This window comes from Myxine glutinosa, chromosome 1, assembly GCF_964187855.1.
Source record: "Myxine glutinosa chromosome 1, kmMyxGlut1.1, whole genome shotgun sequence".
In the NCBI taxonomy this organism is placed as follows: domain Eukaryota; kingdom Metazoa; phylum Chordata; class Myxini; order Myxiniformes; family Myxinidae; genus Myxine; species Myxine glutinosa.
The window spans coordinates 235584503-235603791 of NC_136261.1; the positions used below are offsets into that span (position 1 = coordinate 235584503).

Genomic DNA, 19289 nt, shown 5'->3' on the forward strand with positions numbered 1-19289 from the left:
CCCTACTGTTGTTGTGCTTGTGTGCTTCTCTCTCTCTCCCCTTATTTTCTCCCGCTCCCTTTATTATATGTTTTATGTGACCGTTTATGTTTTTTGTGTTTAATGTGTTAGCTCATACACAAGCCTCTACTTTGTGTACAAAAAAAAGAAAAAACCCAGCTTCCTCATTAATGACCTTCAAGAAGGGGGTAATGTACCTGTCCCACTTAGAATTGTGGCAGATGGGTTTTTGTGGAATTTTGCTCTGTGGACGAAAAATTAGTTTTCCCACTATCCCACAGGGTTGTCCAACCGTTAAATTGGAAAACAAAACACAAACACTATAAAAATAGATTATTTTTCATGTTTAATGGCAATATTTAAAACCATTTCATATCATAAAAATATGCACTGTACATAAAGGTTTTCCGAAATATACAACGCTCACATAAATAATTTTCATCATTACGTCCATCATGTTTACGTACCATGGAGTAATTGATAAAGACATTAATTGTGCAGTAAGTTTCAACAAAAGTGGGGATATGGCTGATGTTGCTGATGGAGAATAACAAAAAAAGAAAAACTCATGAAACTTATAAGCAGTTATTGCAAACCACTAATGAATTATTTTTCTGACCACACATGCAAAATGCAGCAAGTAAGACAATATTTCGGTCCCCACAACATCTTTCAAATTGTAATATTTAAGATGTCCAGAAGTAAAGAGTGCATATGTCTGAAAAGTAAGCACTGATAAAAACAACCCATTTACCAATGTTACATCAGGACAGAGGTAACGCATGGCCACGTAGCTCTGCAGTTGATGCGGTGCCTCCTGTCCGTTAGAGCAGGAATTTGATATCTGGCCAGGGTGCCTGCGATAGCTCGACTAAAGTTGGCGAAGGACACCATAAGATCTTTAAAGTCCACAAACTAATTCTGGCAGATGGAACACCCAGGATATAACATCCATCTGAGGAACACCGCACACATTGATGCATGTGAAACACCAGGGCAAGATTTTGAAGCTTGGCAAGGCTAGATATTCAAGCCCAGTGAAGACAGCATAGAAGCAAGTGTGCATACATCTAAGCTATGCCGCTAGCCGACTGGTGGCGGTGAACAGTCATGTCTCGTGGTTCGCGACTGGGAACACTCCAGTCTCCATTTTCCTGATTGCCGTTGTTGCAGTAATGGCGTTGGACAGACTTGTTGTAAACAGGAAGTAGCTCGTAGGATTCATTGCACAGCGCCTACATGGTTGCAGGAAAAATAACAGGCCCATGTTGGTTACAATGCAAACTGTCATTATGATGATATTTTCTATTGTCCGATCAAAATAGACCAATATTGTATTTGCTTAAATCCTGTGATAAAAAATAAATTCAAGTCCTGAAATTATTGTAATCTTGCTAACTTGTAAGCCCACTGCACTCCAATGTAGTTTTTTTTTTTTTTTTTACCTCCACCATCAAAGGTGGATGCCCAGGCTAGACAACTTAGAAGCGAGTGTGCCCCCTAGGCCATAATAGTTCAAGTAAAGACATATCTCAGAGCAGACTATGTTTTCAATCATAACCCCATGGAGGCAACCCCAAAACTGAGATTGAAGAAAATTTATGAAAGTCATGGTGGCCAAGTAGAATATGGGACTGTTTGAGTGACAAGGCACAAGGTGAGGTGACCAGTATTGTACAAATGTAGAAATGCTCAAAAAAAAGAAGAGCAACAGGATGAGAGAATGTAAAGAGGAGACAACCTATGGAATGGACTAAAATAAGTGTTGTGTGGAACGTTTGAAGCAGTGCTACCCAAGGAAATCCAAGAGCAAAACAGAAATGAATGACGTGGAAATTCTGGAACTTATACAGGGGCAAAGGGAAGTTATAAACAAAGATGAGAAAGTATAAGAAGTTTGACAAAGAGATCATAAAATTACGTGCCAAAGAAAAATAAAAATGGATGAATGAACAATGTGAGGAGAAAGGAAATCTGCAGAAACATCCTAACCTGAAGGGAACACATCAGGATGAAGGAAATGATACAAACAGGTCTTTCAATAAAACTGGGTGTGTTAACGATACCACAGGGTATATTGGCGGAGTCAGATGTGATCATGAAGCGATGGTGCGAGTATATTGACAAATTAGCAAAGAAACAAGAAGCAAAACAAAAACAGTATGGCAAAAGGAAGTTGATGGTCTGAAAATTCTCAATGAAGAAGTTAAATTGATACCAAACTGATCAAGGTATTTTTTTTTAATACAAAGTTGAGGCTCGTGTAAGAGCTCACATATTGTTATGTCTGAGGGTAGAGCGAAATCGAGAACTAGGTAAATCTGTATAGGTAGGTATTCGACTGTCGTGATAGGGACTCTACATGTAATAAGTTCTTGATGTTTAGGCGTTTGTCGGGGTAAGATGTATAATTGTGGATCCACCAGGAGATTCGTGTGATAGTTAGATAGGGATTAAAAGATAACGCCCCTGTGAGTCTCACCTAGTAGTCAAACCTTTGTCCATTATGGCACTGCAAACCACATAAACACTTAGTTAGGTCCCTAGTGCAACATTAAATAATTCCTCCCCTTTGACATGACTTTGGAAGAGAATAGACGAGAAATCGGGCTGGAACACCGCCACAATCGGCCGCCACCGTTTACACCTCCGCAGGACCTACGAACCTCGCATAGCACATGCTATGACCGGAGACCACGGAGTCGGGGGACGGAAGCGGGAGTGAAGAGAGCGGCAGTGACGCAGAGGGCGTGACCTGACGAGCCGGGAGCCGGGGGAGGCTCTGTTAGGCTGAGGAGTGCACCAATGTGACGTCATCGGCCGGAGATATTATGGATGGCAGGACGCCATTTTCAGCAGTAGAGAGGAGAGTGTTGTGAGTATAGGTAGGTATTGAGTTGAGAGGAGAGCAGTTCGGAGGTGCGCTGAACCGAGTGCAGGCGAGACCAGTCCCGGAGCAAGGTGGAAGGACGAGACGTGCAGTCACACCTGCGTTCTCCCCGTTCCTGTCTTTTCGTGCTTCGTGTGGGGATCGATCTTGGGTGAAGCCGCTGGCCTGCGTTGGGTGCCTTGGAGCTTGGTGCACCGACCTCGTGGGCGGCGAGAGGATCGGAGCTTGGAGCAAGGCCTCGTGGGTGCATCGGGGCTGTGGTGGACAGCAGCCGAAACCAATGACGAGACAGATAAGCCGAGCTCCGTGTACACTGTACACGACGTGACGTGTTTCTTTTGTCATTCATAATCCCCCGTTTTGTATTTGAGGTCTGGAGTGCGGGATCCCGATTTAGAATAGGTTATTACCGGCGCGTATTTTCCTGTCCTTGTTTTTCAATAATAAACCCTTGTATTATTTTTGTATATATCTGAACGCAGTTTTCCTGGGTGTTTGATTTTAATAGGTAAGGTTGCAGGGCTTTCGCTGTGTCCCGCCATCCTGCGCGCTTTGAGTTTGATTGGAATCCGCTATTGAGTTTTCTCCTCGGGAGAGTAAAGCCTCGTAATCGGCTATCCGCAACTTTGATGTTAATCGGAGTTGCGTGACATTTGGTGTCAGGAGTGGGATGGAACCCGAGAAAAAAAAAAAATTGGTGTCAGGAGTGTAGGATTCGAACCCGTCGGACAATTTTTTTTGTCCGCCGCGAGACATCGACACGGTCGGGCGTACATTCCGCCCGACGTTCGGACGCAAATTTTTTATAGTCGAGGCGGAGAAATTTGTATCGTCGATTGGACATACGGAACGCGATATCGCGTCTTCGACAAATTTAAATTGTGTTTCAGGAATTAAAATAAATACGTGCGCGGGAAACAATCTTCGGGAGGGCGGATGTCGGAGATTGACGAAATGGAGATACGCAGCGAGGCTTCCGTCAGCGTAGGGAGTGAGCCGGACATAGAGGGAGTAGAGGTGAGCCTTGGAACCTCCCCCGTCCCGAGCACCAACTTATCCCCCTCCCCTGCCGGGGAGTCGGGAGCAGTAGGAGCGGCCCTGATAACTGACCAGATTATGGATCGATTGCTTAGGGCGATAAGTGAGAGCAGTGAGCGAACCAGTAAGGAGTTTAAGGGTGAAATGCGGGAAATGAAAAGTGGGTTGGAAAATAAAATGGATGCTCAGATTGAGCAGATGGACCGAATGATTAACAAAATGAAGGAACAAACGAGTAAATTGAAGGAAGGACGAACGAATGGTGCTGACGGGGCACAGGAGAAGCCAAAGGTGGCAGGAATTCAATCTGAAAGGGGGGAAGACAAATTGGGAATTGCACCGGGAATGGCAATTGTGGCAAGTGTACAGGTGAGCGGGGAATGTCCACAGGTAGATGGAGAGACTGCAGGTGTACAGGTAGATGGGGAATGTGTACAGGTGGATGGGGAATGTCCACAGTTGGATGGGGAATGTGTACAGGTAGATGGGGAATGTGTACAGGTAGATGGGGAATGCCTGCAGGTAAACGTGGAGTGTCCACAGGTGAGCGGGGAGTGCCCACAGGTGAATGGGGAAGGAAATTTGGAATGTGAGAGTTGTAATGGGGAATGTTTCCCACATTCTGGCCTGGTTGTTTATCGGGACCATGTGGATGTCACAACACCCCAACAGGGGGATGAATTTGGAATTGTGCAGCACCAGGGCGGTGGTGCGGAGCAAGAGGAGGTAGAGTTTTTGGGGGTCCGTGCAATGGAGCCGGACCGGGTACTTATTGGGGATATTGATGAAAACCTGGCGGGGCCAGAAATGATGTGTGATGAGGATGATGAGGATGATGTGATTCAGCGGCTGGGGACCTGAGATAGTCCCAGGGAGGTAGAGCTTGACCAGACCCAAAGGAGTCTGGGTAATGAGGTGAGTCGGTCCGAGGAGGTGGTTGGAATGACCGAGGGGACGCTCACCGAACACTACGATTTGGCAACGGAGGCTCCAAAATTGGACAACCAGTTGGGGGAGTGTGTTGACTCCGGGCTGGATTCGGACCTTGGGGAGTCGGGAGATCGAGCCTCCGACGATTTGGTCCCTGTAGGGAATGTGGACCAGCTGCAGGGAGGGGCGGAACAACCCGAGGGAGTTGTTACTTGCAGCTGTGGTTTGGCACAGGTGGTGAGAAATTTTAAAAGAAAAAAGAAAATTACATTTCAATGGGAAATTGATTTGGAGCACCCGTGGTTGGGATTGGTCCCCGGGCTGCGGGATTTGGACATGGAGAGGTCATGGGTGATGGCCTCGGGCAAAAGTTGCCGCTTTCAAAATTTGGGTATGCCAGCCAGCTGGGGGGCTGTGCTGGCGAGATCTGGACGTGGGGTCCAGCCTTGGGTGTCGAGGTACGACCTGGGCCCCACGGGGGGTCTGGTGGAGTGTGGCGTCCCTTGTCCGTCGGGGCGCCGTCCGAGCTGGTGGCTCGGGCCAGCAGGGTCACCGGACCCTGGTGGGGGTTAAGACCTCCGGGGGGGTCCGAGGTGGTCTCTCAAGCCTGGGATGGCATACATTGAGGACCACTAGGGGGAGGTGTTGTGGGTCACGCTTTGGTGGTGGTACTGCGGACGGCCAGCTTGGGCCTGATGTAGTGACCACCCGGGCATGCGGCCTGACACCCTCTCCCTGAGACTTTGGGACAACCAGCATGTGGTGACCTGGCATGGTGGTTGGTTAATGGACAGGGATGGAGATAGCCTGCCGGACAACCATTGGGGCATCTGTGGAACGTGATGGTGTGAGAGTGACCTTCCACAGGTGCTCCGTTATGATTTATGGACTCTCGGGTTGGGAAGAGAGCCACGGGTTGATGAATCAGGAGATGTGTAACGAGCCGAGCATATGGGCCATGCTCGGCTGGCATGTGTATGGCAAAGCATCTTTCTTTGGTGAGGTTAGTGAAATGTGACAAATGTTTGGCATGGGTAATCTGTGGGTTAGATGCAAATTTAATGGTGAATTTTGTGAGGAGAAATGGTGGACACTGTACAGTGACGCCATTATTGATCCAGGTGTGTTAGACCAAAGTGTTGGAGGCTGTGATAAAATTAATAGGGTAGCAAGACACAACTTTCAACTGATTGCGGGGGCAACTGTGCTGATATTTGGGACGTGGAGTCATGGGGATGTAGTTGTGTAGTTTAGGGTCAACGTGGTGCTGTGCGTGTCCAAGGGGTGTGGACCATGTCTTCTGGGTGAGTCTCCTGGTGGAGCATGGCTGTCGACTGGACCTTGGTGTGGTCAAGGGTGGGTGAGGCACTGGGGGGGGGGGGGGAGGGGGCTGCAGTTTTGTAGTCGGACTGGGGGATGATGGGGAGGTGCAGGGGACGTGGCTGTCGGGATGCCACACACTGCGACCGTGCCCCCCAGTGCCGAGGTTGTGTGTGCGGTAGTGTGTGTTGTGGCAGCAGGTGCTCACCACATTGGCCAGCTGGGGCTGGTGCAGCTGTGTTCCTCGCAGGGGGCCGAAGGATGGATGGTGGGTCGCACCCTTATGGACACTCATGGGCCATGTTGGCGTTTTGACTGCTCACCTTGTCCCGATGACCCTTGCACGGTAGAGGTGCAGAGCTGTCGTGGCCACAGGTAGTTGTGTAGTGATGATCACCGTTGGATGCGGATCCACATACCTGCCAGTGTAGTGGGGACAAAAGAGAAATTTGGAAGTATTTGGTAGGCCCAATGTGAAATTTTGTGATTTTTGAGGGTGGATTGCGATTTGGACCTGACCAACCGGTAATTACCTGCACTTGAGGTGAGTGTTGATGTATACTGTCCCAGGCTTCAGGTCTTGCTTTGGAAATTTTGGGGACATGTAATTTGGAGTTGGGAGGTGGGTGAGAGTGACGACCTGGTCGGTGAGGGGATGGAATGGGAGCCACACAGTGTCTTGTGGGTGGCGTATGTTTTTGTGTTGTGGTTATGTGTTTTGATGTGGTCGTGAGAGTGGAACATAGAGAGTGAGTGATGATTATTGGAGATAATGAGGGTGATTATTGTGCTTTTGGAAATGTGTAATGTGATGGTTTAAATGTGAACTGGGGGATTTCACATGTAGCAGGCCATGGCAAGCCTTGTAATACCTTTTACACCATCTATGGAATTGTGCTGAATTGTGCTGAGTTGTGTGGAAAACTGAATGGCAGCGGGGGAGGAAGTGTGTTTTGGGGTCTTGTGGGTGGGGAAGGTGTGTGTGTCCGCAGGTACAGATCAAGCTCTGAGGAGCGATGCCTGCCCCCCCCCCCCCCTCTCTGTGGCAATTACCCCTGGCAGCCGGTGGTAACTGGAAATTGGAGCTCTCGTCGGTGGAGGGTCTGGTTGGGCGCCGCGGGGTGAGGAAGTCCCCCGGTGACCCGTGTTGCTGCGCGGAAGCAGGAGGCAAGGGAGCCTGGTGTGTGTGGAGACCCTCACCGGCGAGGTAACGGCGGAAAGGGGCTGTTGGGCTGTTCACGGGGCCAAGAGGTAAAGGGGGGGGGGGCAATGAACTTGTTAGTCGGTTGACTTGTTTTTGGGACTGCGGGCACCACAGCCTGAAGCGCCCCCACCATCTTTTTGTGTGGTACCTCCCCGCTGCCGAGTTGAGGAATGCACACACATGTATATGACATTAGTGCCATGGTCCTGCAGGGGGGTGTATTGTGTAAGAGCTTTGTTGATTGTTGAAATGTAGTGATGATATATGGAATGAGAATGAGTTGTTAAGGGGTTTGTGTTGTACGAATGAGGGCGAAATCCACCGAGCCATGTCACTCACCTGCAACATCTGGACAGGGTTCCGTGGAAATTTAGGGGGTGCATTGGGGATGGCCCCGCAGGTAAGGTTGTGTCTTGTGGCATCCACCGGGGGACGCGGTCTGTCGACCGGGGTATGTACAAGGGTTAGAGTTTTGAGTTTTTGTAAGATGATTAAGTTTTGTGGTTAAGTTAGTGTTGTGTGTTGTTTGTTTCCTCCACCACAGGAGCGATGGAATGAAGAAAATGTACATACCTGCATGATGGTTAAGGGGTTTAGAATGTTAAGGAAATGTAGGTAGGTCGTCCGACTCACTTCCCACAGCCCTTCCTAATTTATTTCATAGGTTAATTAAGTGTGTGACAGTAAGTGTTAAGGCTGGAATGGTAGCGCCTGCGGTGAACCTTGCAGGAGCTACAGTTCCTGGGGGGGGGCGGGGGGGGGGGGCTGTGTTATGTCTGGGGGGTAGAGCGAAATCTAGAGCTAGGTAGATCTGTATAGGTAGGTATTCGACTGTCCTGATAGGGACTCTACATGTAATAAGTTCTTGATGTTTAGGCGTTTGTCGGGGTAAGATGTATAATTGTGGATCTACCAGGAGATTCGTGTGATCGTTAGATAAGGATTAAAAGATAACGCCCCTGTGAGTCTCACCTAGTAGTCAAACCTTTGTCCATTATGGCACTGCAAACCACATAAACACTTAGTTAGGTCCCTAGTGCAACATTAAATAATTCCGCCCCTTTGACATGACTTTGGAAGAGAATAGACGAGAAATCGGGCTGGAACACCGCCACAATCGGCCGCCACCGTTTACACCTCCGCAGGGCCTACGAACCTCGCATAGCACATGCCATGACCGGTGACCACGGAGTCGGGGGACGGGAGCGGGAGTGAAGTGAGCGGCAGTGACGCAGAGGGCGTGACCTGGACGAGCCAGGAGCCGGGGGAGGCTCTGATAGGCTGAGGAGTGCGCCAATGTGACGTCATCGGCCGGAGATATTATGGAGGGCAGGACGCCATTTTCAGCAGTCCCGGTGTGAGTTGAAAGGAGAGCAGTTCGGAGGTGCGCTGAACCGAGTGCAGGCAAGACCAGTCCCGGAGCGAGTTGGAAGGACGAGACGTGCAGTCACACCTGCGTTGTCCCCGTTCCTGTCTTTTCGTGCTTCGTGTGGGGATCGATCTTGGGTGAAGCCGCTGGCCTGCGTTGGGTGCCTTGGAGCTTGGTGCACCGACCTCGTAGGCGGCGAGAGGATCGGAGCTTGGAGCAAGGCCTCATGGGTGCATCGGGGCCGTGGAGGACAGCAGCCGAAGCCAACGACGAGACAGATAAGCCGAGCTCCGCGTACACTGTACACGACGTGATGTGTTTCTTTTGTCATTCATAATCCCCCGTTTTGTATTTGAGGTCTGGAGTGCGGGATCCCGATTTGGAATAGTTTATTACCGGCGCGTATTTTCCTGTCCTTGTTTTTCAATAATAAACCCTTGTATTATTTTTGTATATATCTGAACGCAGTTTTCCTGGGTGTTTGATTTTAATAGGTAAGGTTGCAGGGCTTTCGCTGTGTCCCGCCATCCTGCGCGCTTTGAGTTTGATTGGAATCCGCTATTGAGTTTTCTCCTCGGGAGAGTAAAGCCTCGTAATCGGCTATCCGCAACTTTGATGTTAATCGGAGTTGCGTGACATTTGGTGTCAGGAGTGGGATGGAACCCGAGAAAAAAAAAAAATTGGTGTCAGGAGTGTAGGATTCGAACCCGTCGGACAATTTTTTTTGTCCGCCGCGAGACATCGACACGGTCGGGCGTACATTCCGCCCGACGTTCGGACGCAACCGACGCAAAATCCGCAACTTTGATGTTAATCGGAGTTGCGTGACAATATTAAACACAAAAAAACATAAACGGACGCATAAAACATGTAATAAATGGAGCCGGAGAGAAGATGGGGAGAGAGAGGAAAGCACACAAGAACAACAATCGTAGAGAACAGGGACATCGGTAGATCTGTGGAAGGGAGAGGGCTGGGGGAGGCAGGGTGGTACATGGTATAAAACAAATGGACACAGCTAGGAATTTCAGGAATGAAGTCAGAGATTGAAAAGGTGGATTTGGGGTGTTTAACGGGGGTAGAAAAGATCAAGGTTTTGGATGGGGGAAGGAATTTAGGAGTGAAGAAGATAACAACACTATGCAACAACATTTACAAAACAGGACATATTCTAGACTCAAGGAAATTAAAAAGTCAGTCTTCATAAAATGACCAAAGAAAGATATGGCGTAAGAGTGTCGCAAACACAAGATTAACTTTTAAGTGTCATATGATCAAGATCATTCTGAAAACTACTGGTGAGTGGTTGAAATGGAAGGCGGATAATCAAACTGCGGACGAGCAGTTTCGGTCAGAGAAGAATATGCGTCCAAAGATGCAATGTTGGTGCTGTGAATGTCGCGTGAACGATATTTAAGTGTAGGTGCGAACAAGCACGGGCGCACGTCATCCAGCTTAGCTGCATTAAACACAAGACAAAATCAGCGTTAGCTAACTGCAGCATCAGTCAACCTACAGGATTCACAATCAGTGGGCAGTGCCAGCTCCTCCTGATCACGCTCTCCCCAGGAAAAGATTCAAGAACGTATTTCTTATGCTCAGTGACTCCACTCCACATTTACATTTTGGAGTTCAATCTCACTCATACCATCCGCCTTTTGTAACAGGTAAAGATGGAGTGAACGCGTTCTCTTGTTTGTCACTTCAGTTTGGTATGTGGCAGTTTATTTATAATTTAGGCACGCTATCAAAGAGCAACCTTAAATACCAGCTCTGCCCCATCAGCTAGCATTGCGAACATCATTTGGACACAAAGATGATTGATCGAACCCCTGGCTTTTCATCAGAAGTTCTTGTGGTAAACAGGTCATGACGTCAATATGGGATAGGTCCATTGAGACATGGACGAGGTTTGCAAAATGTTGATATGATAAATAATGGATAATGTAGCAAAGCAAGGGAACAAAAGATAGCTGGTACAGAGATGTGTATTCCAAGGAGAATGTGGAAAATCAGTTAGGTAGAAATAATGGCAAATTAGCAAGTATTGCAAAGAGCAAAGCAAGGTCATCACCTTATAAAGGTTATTGCAATAAGGAAGTCAAAAGGTGATGAGACAAAAAGTCTTGATAAATTTGTACAATATTGGTAATATCGAAAGCAAGAGATGGGAAGGAAGACAAATAAGTGAGTACATGGACAACATCTCGAGGTAAACAATGGAGGAATAGAAAGAGACGGAAATACAAGAATGTCGACCGCTGGATCAGAGATGAAGATCACTATATTTAGCAGAGTGCGGTGAAGGATCAAGACCTAAAAACCACCATTCTCCCCTTCCCCAAGATGGTGTAGTCGGAAGAGGAAATAAATAAATAAATAAATAAACCCCAAAATTTTATGGTTAAAATATTGTTTTGTGTTCATTAACATTTGATCATCTTGGATGCTATCAAATGAATATTTCCCTTCAACGGCTTTAAATTACTACTCAAATTAACAGAGGGACCATAGTGATTTCTATTTTACTGTTGAGAAGTTTAAGCCTGGTGTTGGCTTAGCGGTTCGGGTGCTGGCTTGGGATACCTAGGATCCTGGTGTTCGTAATCCCGGTCGATCGCTGAATTAATGCCAGGGGGGTTGACTCAGCCTGTCATCCTTCCGAGGTCGGCTAATTGAGTACCAGTTCACTGGTAATTACTCCCGCCAGGGAGTAATGCATTCGATCGTGTCCGTGTGTGTGTGTGTGTGTTAGTGTGTTTGTGAACAAGATATCTGGAAAAGTTCTGAACGGATTTGGATGAAAGTTGGTGGGATGATTGCCCTTGGGATAAGGAAGAATTGATTAGTTTTTGGTGAAGCTCAGGATATTATTCCGGATCCAGGAATTTTTTGAAGGATTGGTTACCATTGGAAGATATGGCTCATTTTTAAAAAACATTATCTTCTATATATTGTATATTTAACATTGTGATATGAAAATAGTTTTCATATTTGTTGTAAATGTAGTTTAAACTCATGGTTATGCGTTAGAGCGGTGTATTTTTTTTACCAGCGTCGTCTTCAAGGTTCTTTTTATTTTTTCTAATAAAGACATATTCTGTCATTTTAAAACCACCAGTGTGTATTCGGTTTCCCCGTTTCATAAAATGTATCGTTTGATACGTATAATGCTTTAAAACTGTTTTTTTTTTTTTTTTTTTTTTTTTTTTTAACCTCAGAAGACATATCAACATTTACCTCAGCGAATGTCAATCGCGGTGTCAGTATTTGATGAACTTATAAGTGTGAGTTATAAGTGTGACCAGCATGTGCACGGGGCCCAGAAGAATGAGTGGTCGCATTAGCTTGTACGACTTAAAATGAGCGAGTTTTGTTTTGACGTTTGGGCCGGTTTTACATGTTGTATCCCTAAGGAATGAAACGAACGTTTATCCTGGCTTACAATTTTATTTGAAGTCACACATGCCTCAAAATACACTCACTTATATAGAATTGAACGCTGCATCCGAAAATGTAAGTAAAATTGCATTGTTTTTTTTTTACATTATCTTCTATATATTCTAAATATATATTTCTGTGCAGTGTCTGTCTTGTGTTGTCTTGTCTTGTGTTGTCACTGAACTACTCCCTCAAACTTTTGTGAAATCGTACTATTCCAACTTGACCCATGGCGGGAGTATTGGCTCTACTGAGTGGCGTTCTAGTTCCCTGTGTGTCGCAAGAGGTGACCAAGAGGATTGGCAGCAGCAAGGGCATCCGGCCATAAAACATCGCTTCAAAAAGGGGATCACGGTGCCCGAAAAAGGCCAACCCCTGCTCTGCAGGGAAAAATGGCCTCTAAAGGTGGTTGGTTGTTGAGAAGTTTCTCGCCGGTTTATTGCATTCTACATCTTAGAAAGATTCAAAATACAAAATATCTTTGCTACACTGCATGCACTTTTCAAAACCAATCTGGATCTTTACGCAATCGCCAGGTGGTGTAAATTGAAAACTGCAGAGAAAATAAAACAAAATACTGTCGCCTTTACAGCATCATGGTTCCTGTAGAACCACATTGGGTTCTGGAATGTCAAGGAAGCAGCATTTGACTGATCACATGATCATTCTGTCATATGAAACAAACTTAACTCTGCGTTGCCATTTAATAATGTCGATGTGGCTTTCACGAGTTACAGAAGAGCAAATTTAGATCTTCCCTATTTTTTTGAGCAACACATGGCACATGCCTTGCAAAAAAATCACTCATCCAGAGGAAGAACCTGGTACCTTGAGATAAAGGACAGCATCAGTGCCATGTCCTTCAAGTGAGTGGAGATGGATATTTCCTTGAAAGTAACGGGCATATAATCGGGACAATGGCAGCCCATGCCCCAACCCTGCCTGCAGGAATGAAACATGGACATGTTACCATATCATACAAACATGAACATTGCACTGGTGTTTAACCTACTAATAGATAATTGCCAGTCCAAGGAAATTGTTAATGGCAGCAAGGTTGCTTGCGATCAAAACAACAAACAATTGCTCAAAAAGTCACCATAAAGATTACATGTGGAGATAAACATTTATGAGCAGTACAAGGAGACGCAGGAACCTCCACCCAAACCCCACCCTATCCAACCTCAAAAATAAACACGATGTGAATAACAACCAAATCTCTCTCAATCCCTCGCTCTCCCTCTTTCTCACCTTCTTTTGGTCTACAAATCATCGTCGATCTAATAGCATCATGCCAATTGTCCTGAAAGCAGCTCTGTTTCTCAAAGCCTTAATTCCGTAGCCTTCGGTAGGAGTTGAACTGACAGCTTTCAGGAATGCCAGTGCAGCATCCTCGGCACTAAGCTACTGTGCCCACATCTGGCTCATTTATATCATATGTGCTTTTCTTTTGACCTCTGCTTTCACATGTAAGTGGTTTGAAACTTGAATCTCCTTCATTTATGTTATCTCCAAATCAAGCAGTATTTCCTCTCATTATCAAGTACATTATTCAATTCATAGCTCAGCAGAGCTTGTGGTGAGTTAATTGCAGTGAAAGAGCTTTCCTCTTCCCCTTGAAAACAACCTAACTGCTTAAGAAACTGCCACAAGAGCAGTAACATAAACTATTTAGTCTCAAGAAATTTAAGATTTCTTAAACATCCATAAACAAAACAGCCTCGCACACAATCTTCACACACGCAACTCATTTGGCATTTGCTTTTTATTAAACACACTTGCTTGCAAAAATCTCCCAAAAGAGATTACGGATTTGGTTCACACTTTTGAAGATAAAAAGTTGCCCGTCTGATTTGTGTTTTCAAATAAAAATATTAACATTCTTATAGCTTTGCACCGACAATATTTTCTGGGTTTGTAAAGATCCCAACAGACAAACCAACTGGCCGTGCCTCAAGTCCTTGATGTTGAAGATGAGCCAAACACAATAACGCAAAACTCATTCTACAAGTAGTACAAAACTGATTGTAACCACATTCATGTTACATATCATTTCCGACCACGGCAATAGATCATTCATTTACCACTCTTATAACTCACTTACATTTGACTTTCCTAATTGTTAGTCTGTCTTGTGTTTAAACTTCGGACTCAAAAATGCTCGGACGTATCAGGTCGTAGACGAGAGATAATCGTTGTTTATACTTTTAAACTTGTGGAATGCAGTTTTTTTTTTAAACTTTGAGATCTCTGTGCTGTGACCATACCCACACATGTTTAAGAGTTCATAATGGTTGGAGTGTCTGTTCTGAGTATGGGCGGTCGAGAGTTTGATTCTGACGCTGGCTGAATCATACCATAGACTTAAAATGGTACATGCCACTTCCTGACTTGATGCTCAGCATTTAGAGCAGGGGTTCTTAACCTGTGGTCAATGGACCCCTTGGGGTCCGTGGATGGGCTTCAGGGGGTCCGTGAACCAGGCGCATAAAAATTATTTAAAATTTATTTTCGCTAGCTTTTCATTAAAAGTTTTATTTTTTGTCTATGTACAGGATGTTATGTACTTATTCTTGCTTACTGAAGACTAGTAAATCTGTAAGGTAGGTTGAAATGGGATGATAATGAGTGTACAGTCAGGTAGCATACAGTCGTCATCGTCGTGAAGTTATGACTTCTAGAATAGTTCCCGTCGATAGAAATTGAAGAAAGTGTCAAAGAGCACTCTCCAATTTCATCTTCTTATTGAAGCCAAACAACAACAGCCTTTTCACTGAAATGTACTTTTGAGCAGAATCGAAGTTTATTTTTTGTTTAATTTGCACTATTTGGATATATTTCATTTTATTCAGGGAATGGTGATTGATTTTTGCATGAAAAAAGTGTGACATATATTATTTGTAAAGATTGTTTTTTATTCTGATTATGACGGTATGTGAAGGAAATAATTTTCCTATGCAATAAAATTTATTCATTGTATGCAAAATTTTGTGTTTATGTGCTTCTGTGCATTTTTCTGGGGAGGGGTCCGTAGCTATCACCATATTCTCAAAGGGGTCCATGACTCAAAAAAGGTAAAGAACCCCTGATTTAGAGGATACAGCACAGATAGAACCCATGCTTTAGCATCACAATGGGAAGGAGGAAATTTCTCCTCAATTGGGTTCTCAAAGATCTCAAATCTCCTCAATTGCGGAAAGAAAAGCGATGTCATAAAGATGGTGTTGTCATTACCCAGAGTGCCCCAGGAAGAAACATCACTTCCTCCAATTCCAACGGCTGATTGTCCAAAATAAAGTTTGGTGTTGACTCTTGAACATATTTGTCATCATGGTGTGCAAGATGTATTGCAATTCCTCCATGAGACATAGATCATGTGAAAAAGAAGGAATCTGATAAAGGTTACTTTTTATCTTCTGGAAGGCATCCTTAAACAGTTTGTTTTCACAGGTACGGTATTGTGTTTTGGTTTTGTTCGATGATTCATATACGGTGTTAATGCTCCCCACCCCTCCCAACAGAACTGTTTTCAACTCCAGTGTTTCTCAACGTCCATTACCCATAATGGATATTGCTGATACCAATTATATTTTTGGTCAACCGTGTTTACTGTAATATTTAAGGAATAAAATTATGACTCATAAATAAGCTATTTCCAAAATTTTGCTTCCAGCCATCCTCAGTACAACATACCAGTGGTGCAGCACGAGAGGAGTTCATGTCAGGTTGTGGTGCCGATGAATACATATAATCAAAGAGCTGCTCAATCTTCCTCAGAGGTACACCACCACCCTGGTCATTGATCTGGATTAACAAAGATCGTACGAAGAACTCAAATTGGATTTTTTTTTTTTTTTAACATTGTAGCCATGTGCAATTTCCTCCCAAACCAAAAACTGCTTTAGAGAGAATGAAACATGGGAAAGACAATTTGTTTATATTCACATTTATGTTTTTGTAAAACTTCTAAAAATAAAAACAAATCTAAGCTTGCAGATGAAGGTAATACAGTATTTACAAAACAATACACAGGTTATTAACATGTTTTACCCTTTCAATTCAAAAGGTGGACCAGACCATAATTGCTTCTTCTGCTCAATATCATTTCAAGAGAATAGTGTGGGTGCACACATGTACCTTAATGGTGAGGTCTTCTTTTCCAAGTACAATGTAAACCTCAACAGGAAGAAGAGGATGACCCTCATTATCATGCCTCTCAATTGTGGCCCTCATTGCATTCTGTAAAACCAAAAAAAGTGATTGACTGATGATAAAATGTATTTTTGTTTTGCATTGACTAGACTCATGGATGAGCAAGGTGACAGAGGGTAAAAAGGCAATGTACTGACAATGAGGTAACAGTAGTCTCCTTGCTCTTCCATGAACCTAAATTTTGCAAACAATTAAAAAGAAAAGAAATGGGGGAAAAAAGAAAGATGTCGTGCAGAGGACGGATACTTGTGAAATCCCTAAAACAAAGATGCCCTTAAAATAATTGGTGGTTGAATTAAAAGCCCAAATATGCAAATCCTCTTGAAGTTTTAAGTCAATCAGATGAAAATTGAGGATTTTAGAAATTTTAGATTGTTGACCTTTTGACCTTATGTTGATCTTTTGACCTCAAAATTAATAGGCTAATTTCTGTGACCATCTTCACTATTTGGTGAAGTTTCATGAAGATGGGTTTAATGTTGTGGCCTGTAGGCGATTGACATACAGACAAACAAAACAGACAGAGAGACAGACAGAGACAGACAGACAGACAGACAGACAGACAAACAAGAAAGACATAATACAGAGCATGATACTTGCAAAATCCACTTCCTCTCCCCTCCCCCCAAAAAAGTTGCCATGGATACATCAAATTGTCCATTTTATTAAGATTTAAATTGATGATCTTAATCAAAGCTCGGGTCAATCGGATGAAAATTTATGATTTTAAAAGATTGACCTCGAGTTGATATTTGACCTTTTGACCTCAAAAATAGTTGGTTTCTCTATTCAGTGACCCAATATGCAAACCCTGTTCAATTTTTAAGTCAATCAGATGAAAAATGATGATTTTAGAAATTTGACCTCAAGATGATCTTTGACTTTTGACCTGAAAATGAATATGCTTCTCAGCTGTGACTACCTCTACAACTTGATAAAGTTTCATAATGACCGGTTTAGAATTGTGACTTGCAGTTGATTGACAAACAAACAAGCAAATATGTCGTGCATAGTGCGATACTTGCGAAATCCCTAAAATAAGTTGTTGACCTTTGGCCTATGTTGACCTTTTGGCATATGTTGATCTAAAAAATATTGGTGGTTGAATTCAATAATCAAGTCTGCAAATCCTCTTCAAATTTCAGGTCAATCAGATGAAAATTGATGATTTTAGAAATTTGGCCTATTCACCTTTTCCTTTTCACTTTTAGACAGACAAACAGATAGACAGAATAACGCGTACGATCAACCAATGTATTTGAAAAATCTTAGATTTTGCAAGTAACAAACAGACAGAATAACAAAGTCGACCGACCAATATACTTGAAAAATCTTAGATTTCCGCAAGTCCTGCAAGTTAGAGGGTTGGTTAGGTAGGGTTAATGGGGTGGAAAATATCAAAGGTAGCGATAGGGGAAGACAAGATGGTGTTGCTCCACTTGCTTTAAGTCCAAGAGAGAGAGGAATGTGATTGAACCACCTCTAATAGTTCCAAAAATATGGTGGGTAAGGGGGGGGGGGGGTGGAAAGGTGGGGGAAAGTAAAGATAAGTCTGGATTTTGAGAGTTTAATTGGGGGTGTGTACTGTTAGAAAGTAGGTTGCCAAGTGGCTTGCTTGATTCAACCAAGCACTCCAACGGAACAGGTTGTTCGGCACTCAAACGCTGAACAACATTGTGGCCTCCAATGTAGACAAGGCTATCGTGGTACTTGAGCAAATGCTCTCTCGGCCATCATTTTCAGTTTTACGCGATCATCTTGTGACAACTTACCCAAACAAATTGATTGTGTTAGCAGTGGCTACAGAGTATGAGGAAAAATGAAAGAAAGATAAATAAAAGGATAGTCAGAAGGAGGAGCCCCCTGTCAAGTTTATCTATAGACCTACCACTGTGAAGTTTGGGGAGGGAAGTGTAGATTTGCATGTGTGTAGTTCATGAAGAATTAGGATGAAAAGTAGAGTAAAAACTAAAATTATGAAATTCACATTTTAATAACAAGTACACCCGCACACTACGGGAGCGGCAAGAAGGGTCATTCCTCTTTGAGGTATATAGATTACAGTCGATTTATGGTCAGGTCTCAAGAACATTGGGTGTGTGTTCATTTACCAAGTTTCTTGTGGAGAGATCGCCAAGTGGTTTAAGCATTCGAGCAAGCATTGCATTCAAAACCGTTAAGGAATGGCTGGCTTGGCAAGCGCAAGCTAGCTGCTTTGTAAATGAGCACACCCCGGTCTTCCTCCCTTTCAGTTTCGTATCAAACAGCAGGCGCGAGTTTCAAAAGTTTGCTTCTAAAAATGCCACGGTAGCGGCAGAAAGGGCCATGTCATTAACCCAACATTTGTGGGTTATATAGAGTACAGTAGTTCTTCGCTCAGTTCTGTAAGTAAACCTGACTTCACGGATGTCGGGATTCCTCCAAATTTCTTCATTTAGTGTTATAAAGAGCATTAGCGACTGTTTAAAAAGCAAATCATATGTGTTTGTGGTTTATAATAGCCGGCGAAGCCGGTGTTGTCAATAAACGAGTACGTATTATGTTGAAAACCTGATTATACCTTGGCTCGAGAATCCGAAGCACAGTGGACGCAGCCATCTTGCGGAGGCGGAAGTATGCATAACAAATTTAAAACGTTCATTCGGAGTTTCTTTCACCCGTCGTCGTTTGATTCACAATCTTATGCACCTCCGATGTATTAATAAAATAATTTAAGACCAACATCGGCCCGCACGGGCCTGGTTATCTTCAACAAAACGCGTCACCAAACACTGGACCCAATGAGAGTCGAGCATTTGCAAAAATATGTCTAAAATGAAAGCGCTCACTGGATGGAGTGCTGGAGACAGCCATCGACCGGATGCGGAAGTTTGCATAAAACAATT

At 44.1% G+C, this 19289-nt stretch overlaps 1 protein-coding gene across 2 annotated transcripts in view; it reads right to left on the minus strand.

Moving 5' to 3' along the window:
• Positions 1-329: 329 nt before the first annotated feature.
• Positions 330-19289, minus strand: part of LOC137435228 (pyruvate dehydrogenase (acetyl-transferring) kinase isozyme 2, mitochondrial) — a 73883-nt gene continuing 54923 nt past the window's right edge. Inside the window, exons 8-12 of one of the 2 annotated variants that reach the window (XM_068128843.2) lie at positions 16330-16431; positions 15886-15996; positions 13021-13134; positions 1069-1235; positions 330-955 (exon numbers count right to left, since the gene is read on the minus strand). In XM_068128843.2, the coding sequence (XP_067984944.1) occupies positions 1071-1235; positions 13021-13134; positions 15886-15996; positions 16330-16431 (492 nt within the window). In that variant the 3' untranslated portion in view covers positions 330-955; positions 1069-1070. Of the gene's footprint in view, positions 1236-13020; positions 13135-15885; positions 15997-16329; positions 16432-19289 lie in introns of both variants that reach the window. The other variant, XM_068128836.2, reaches the window with a different exon arrangement.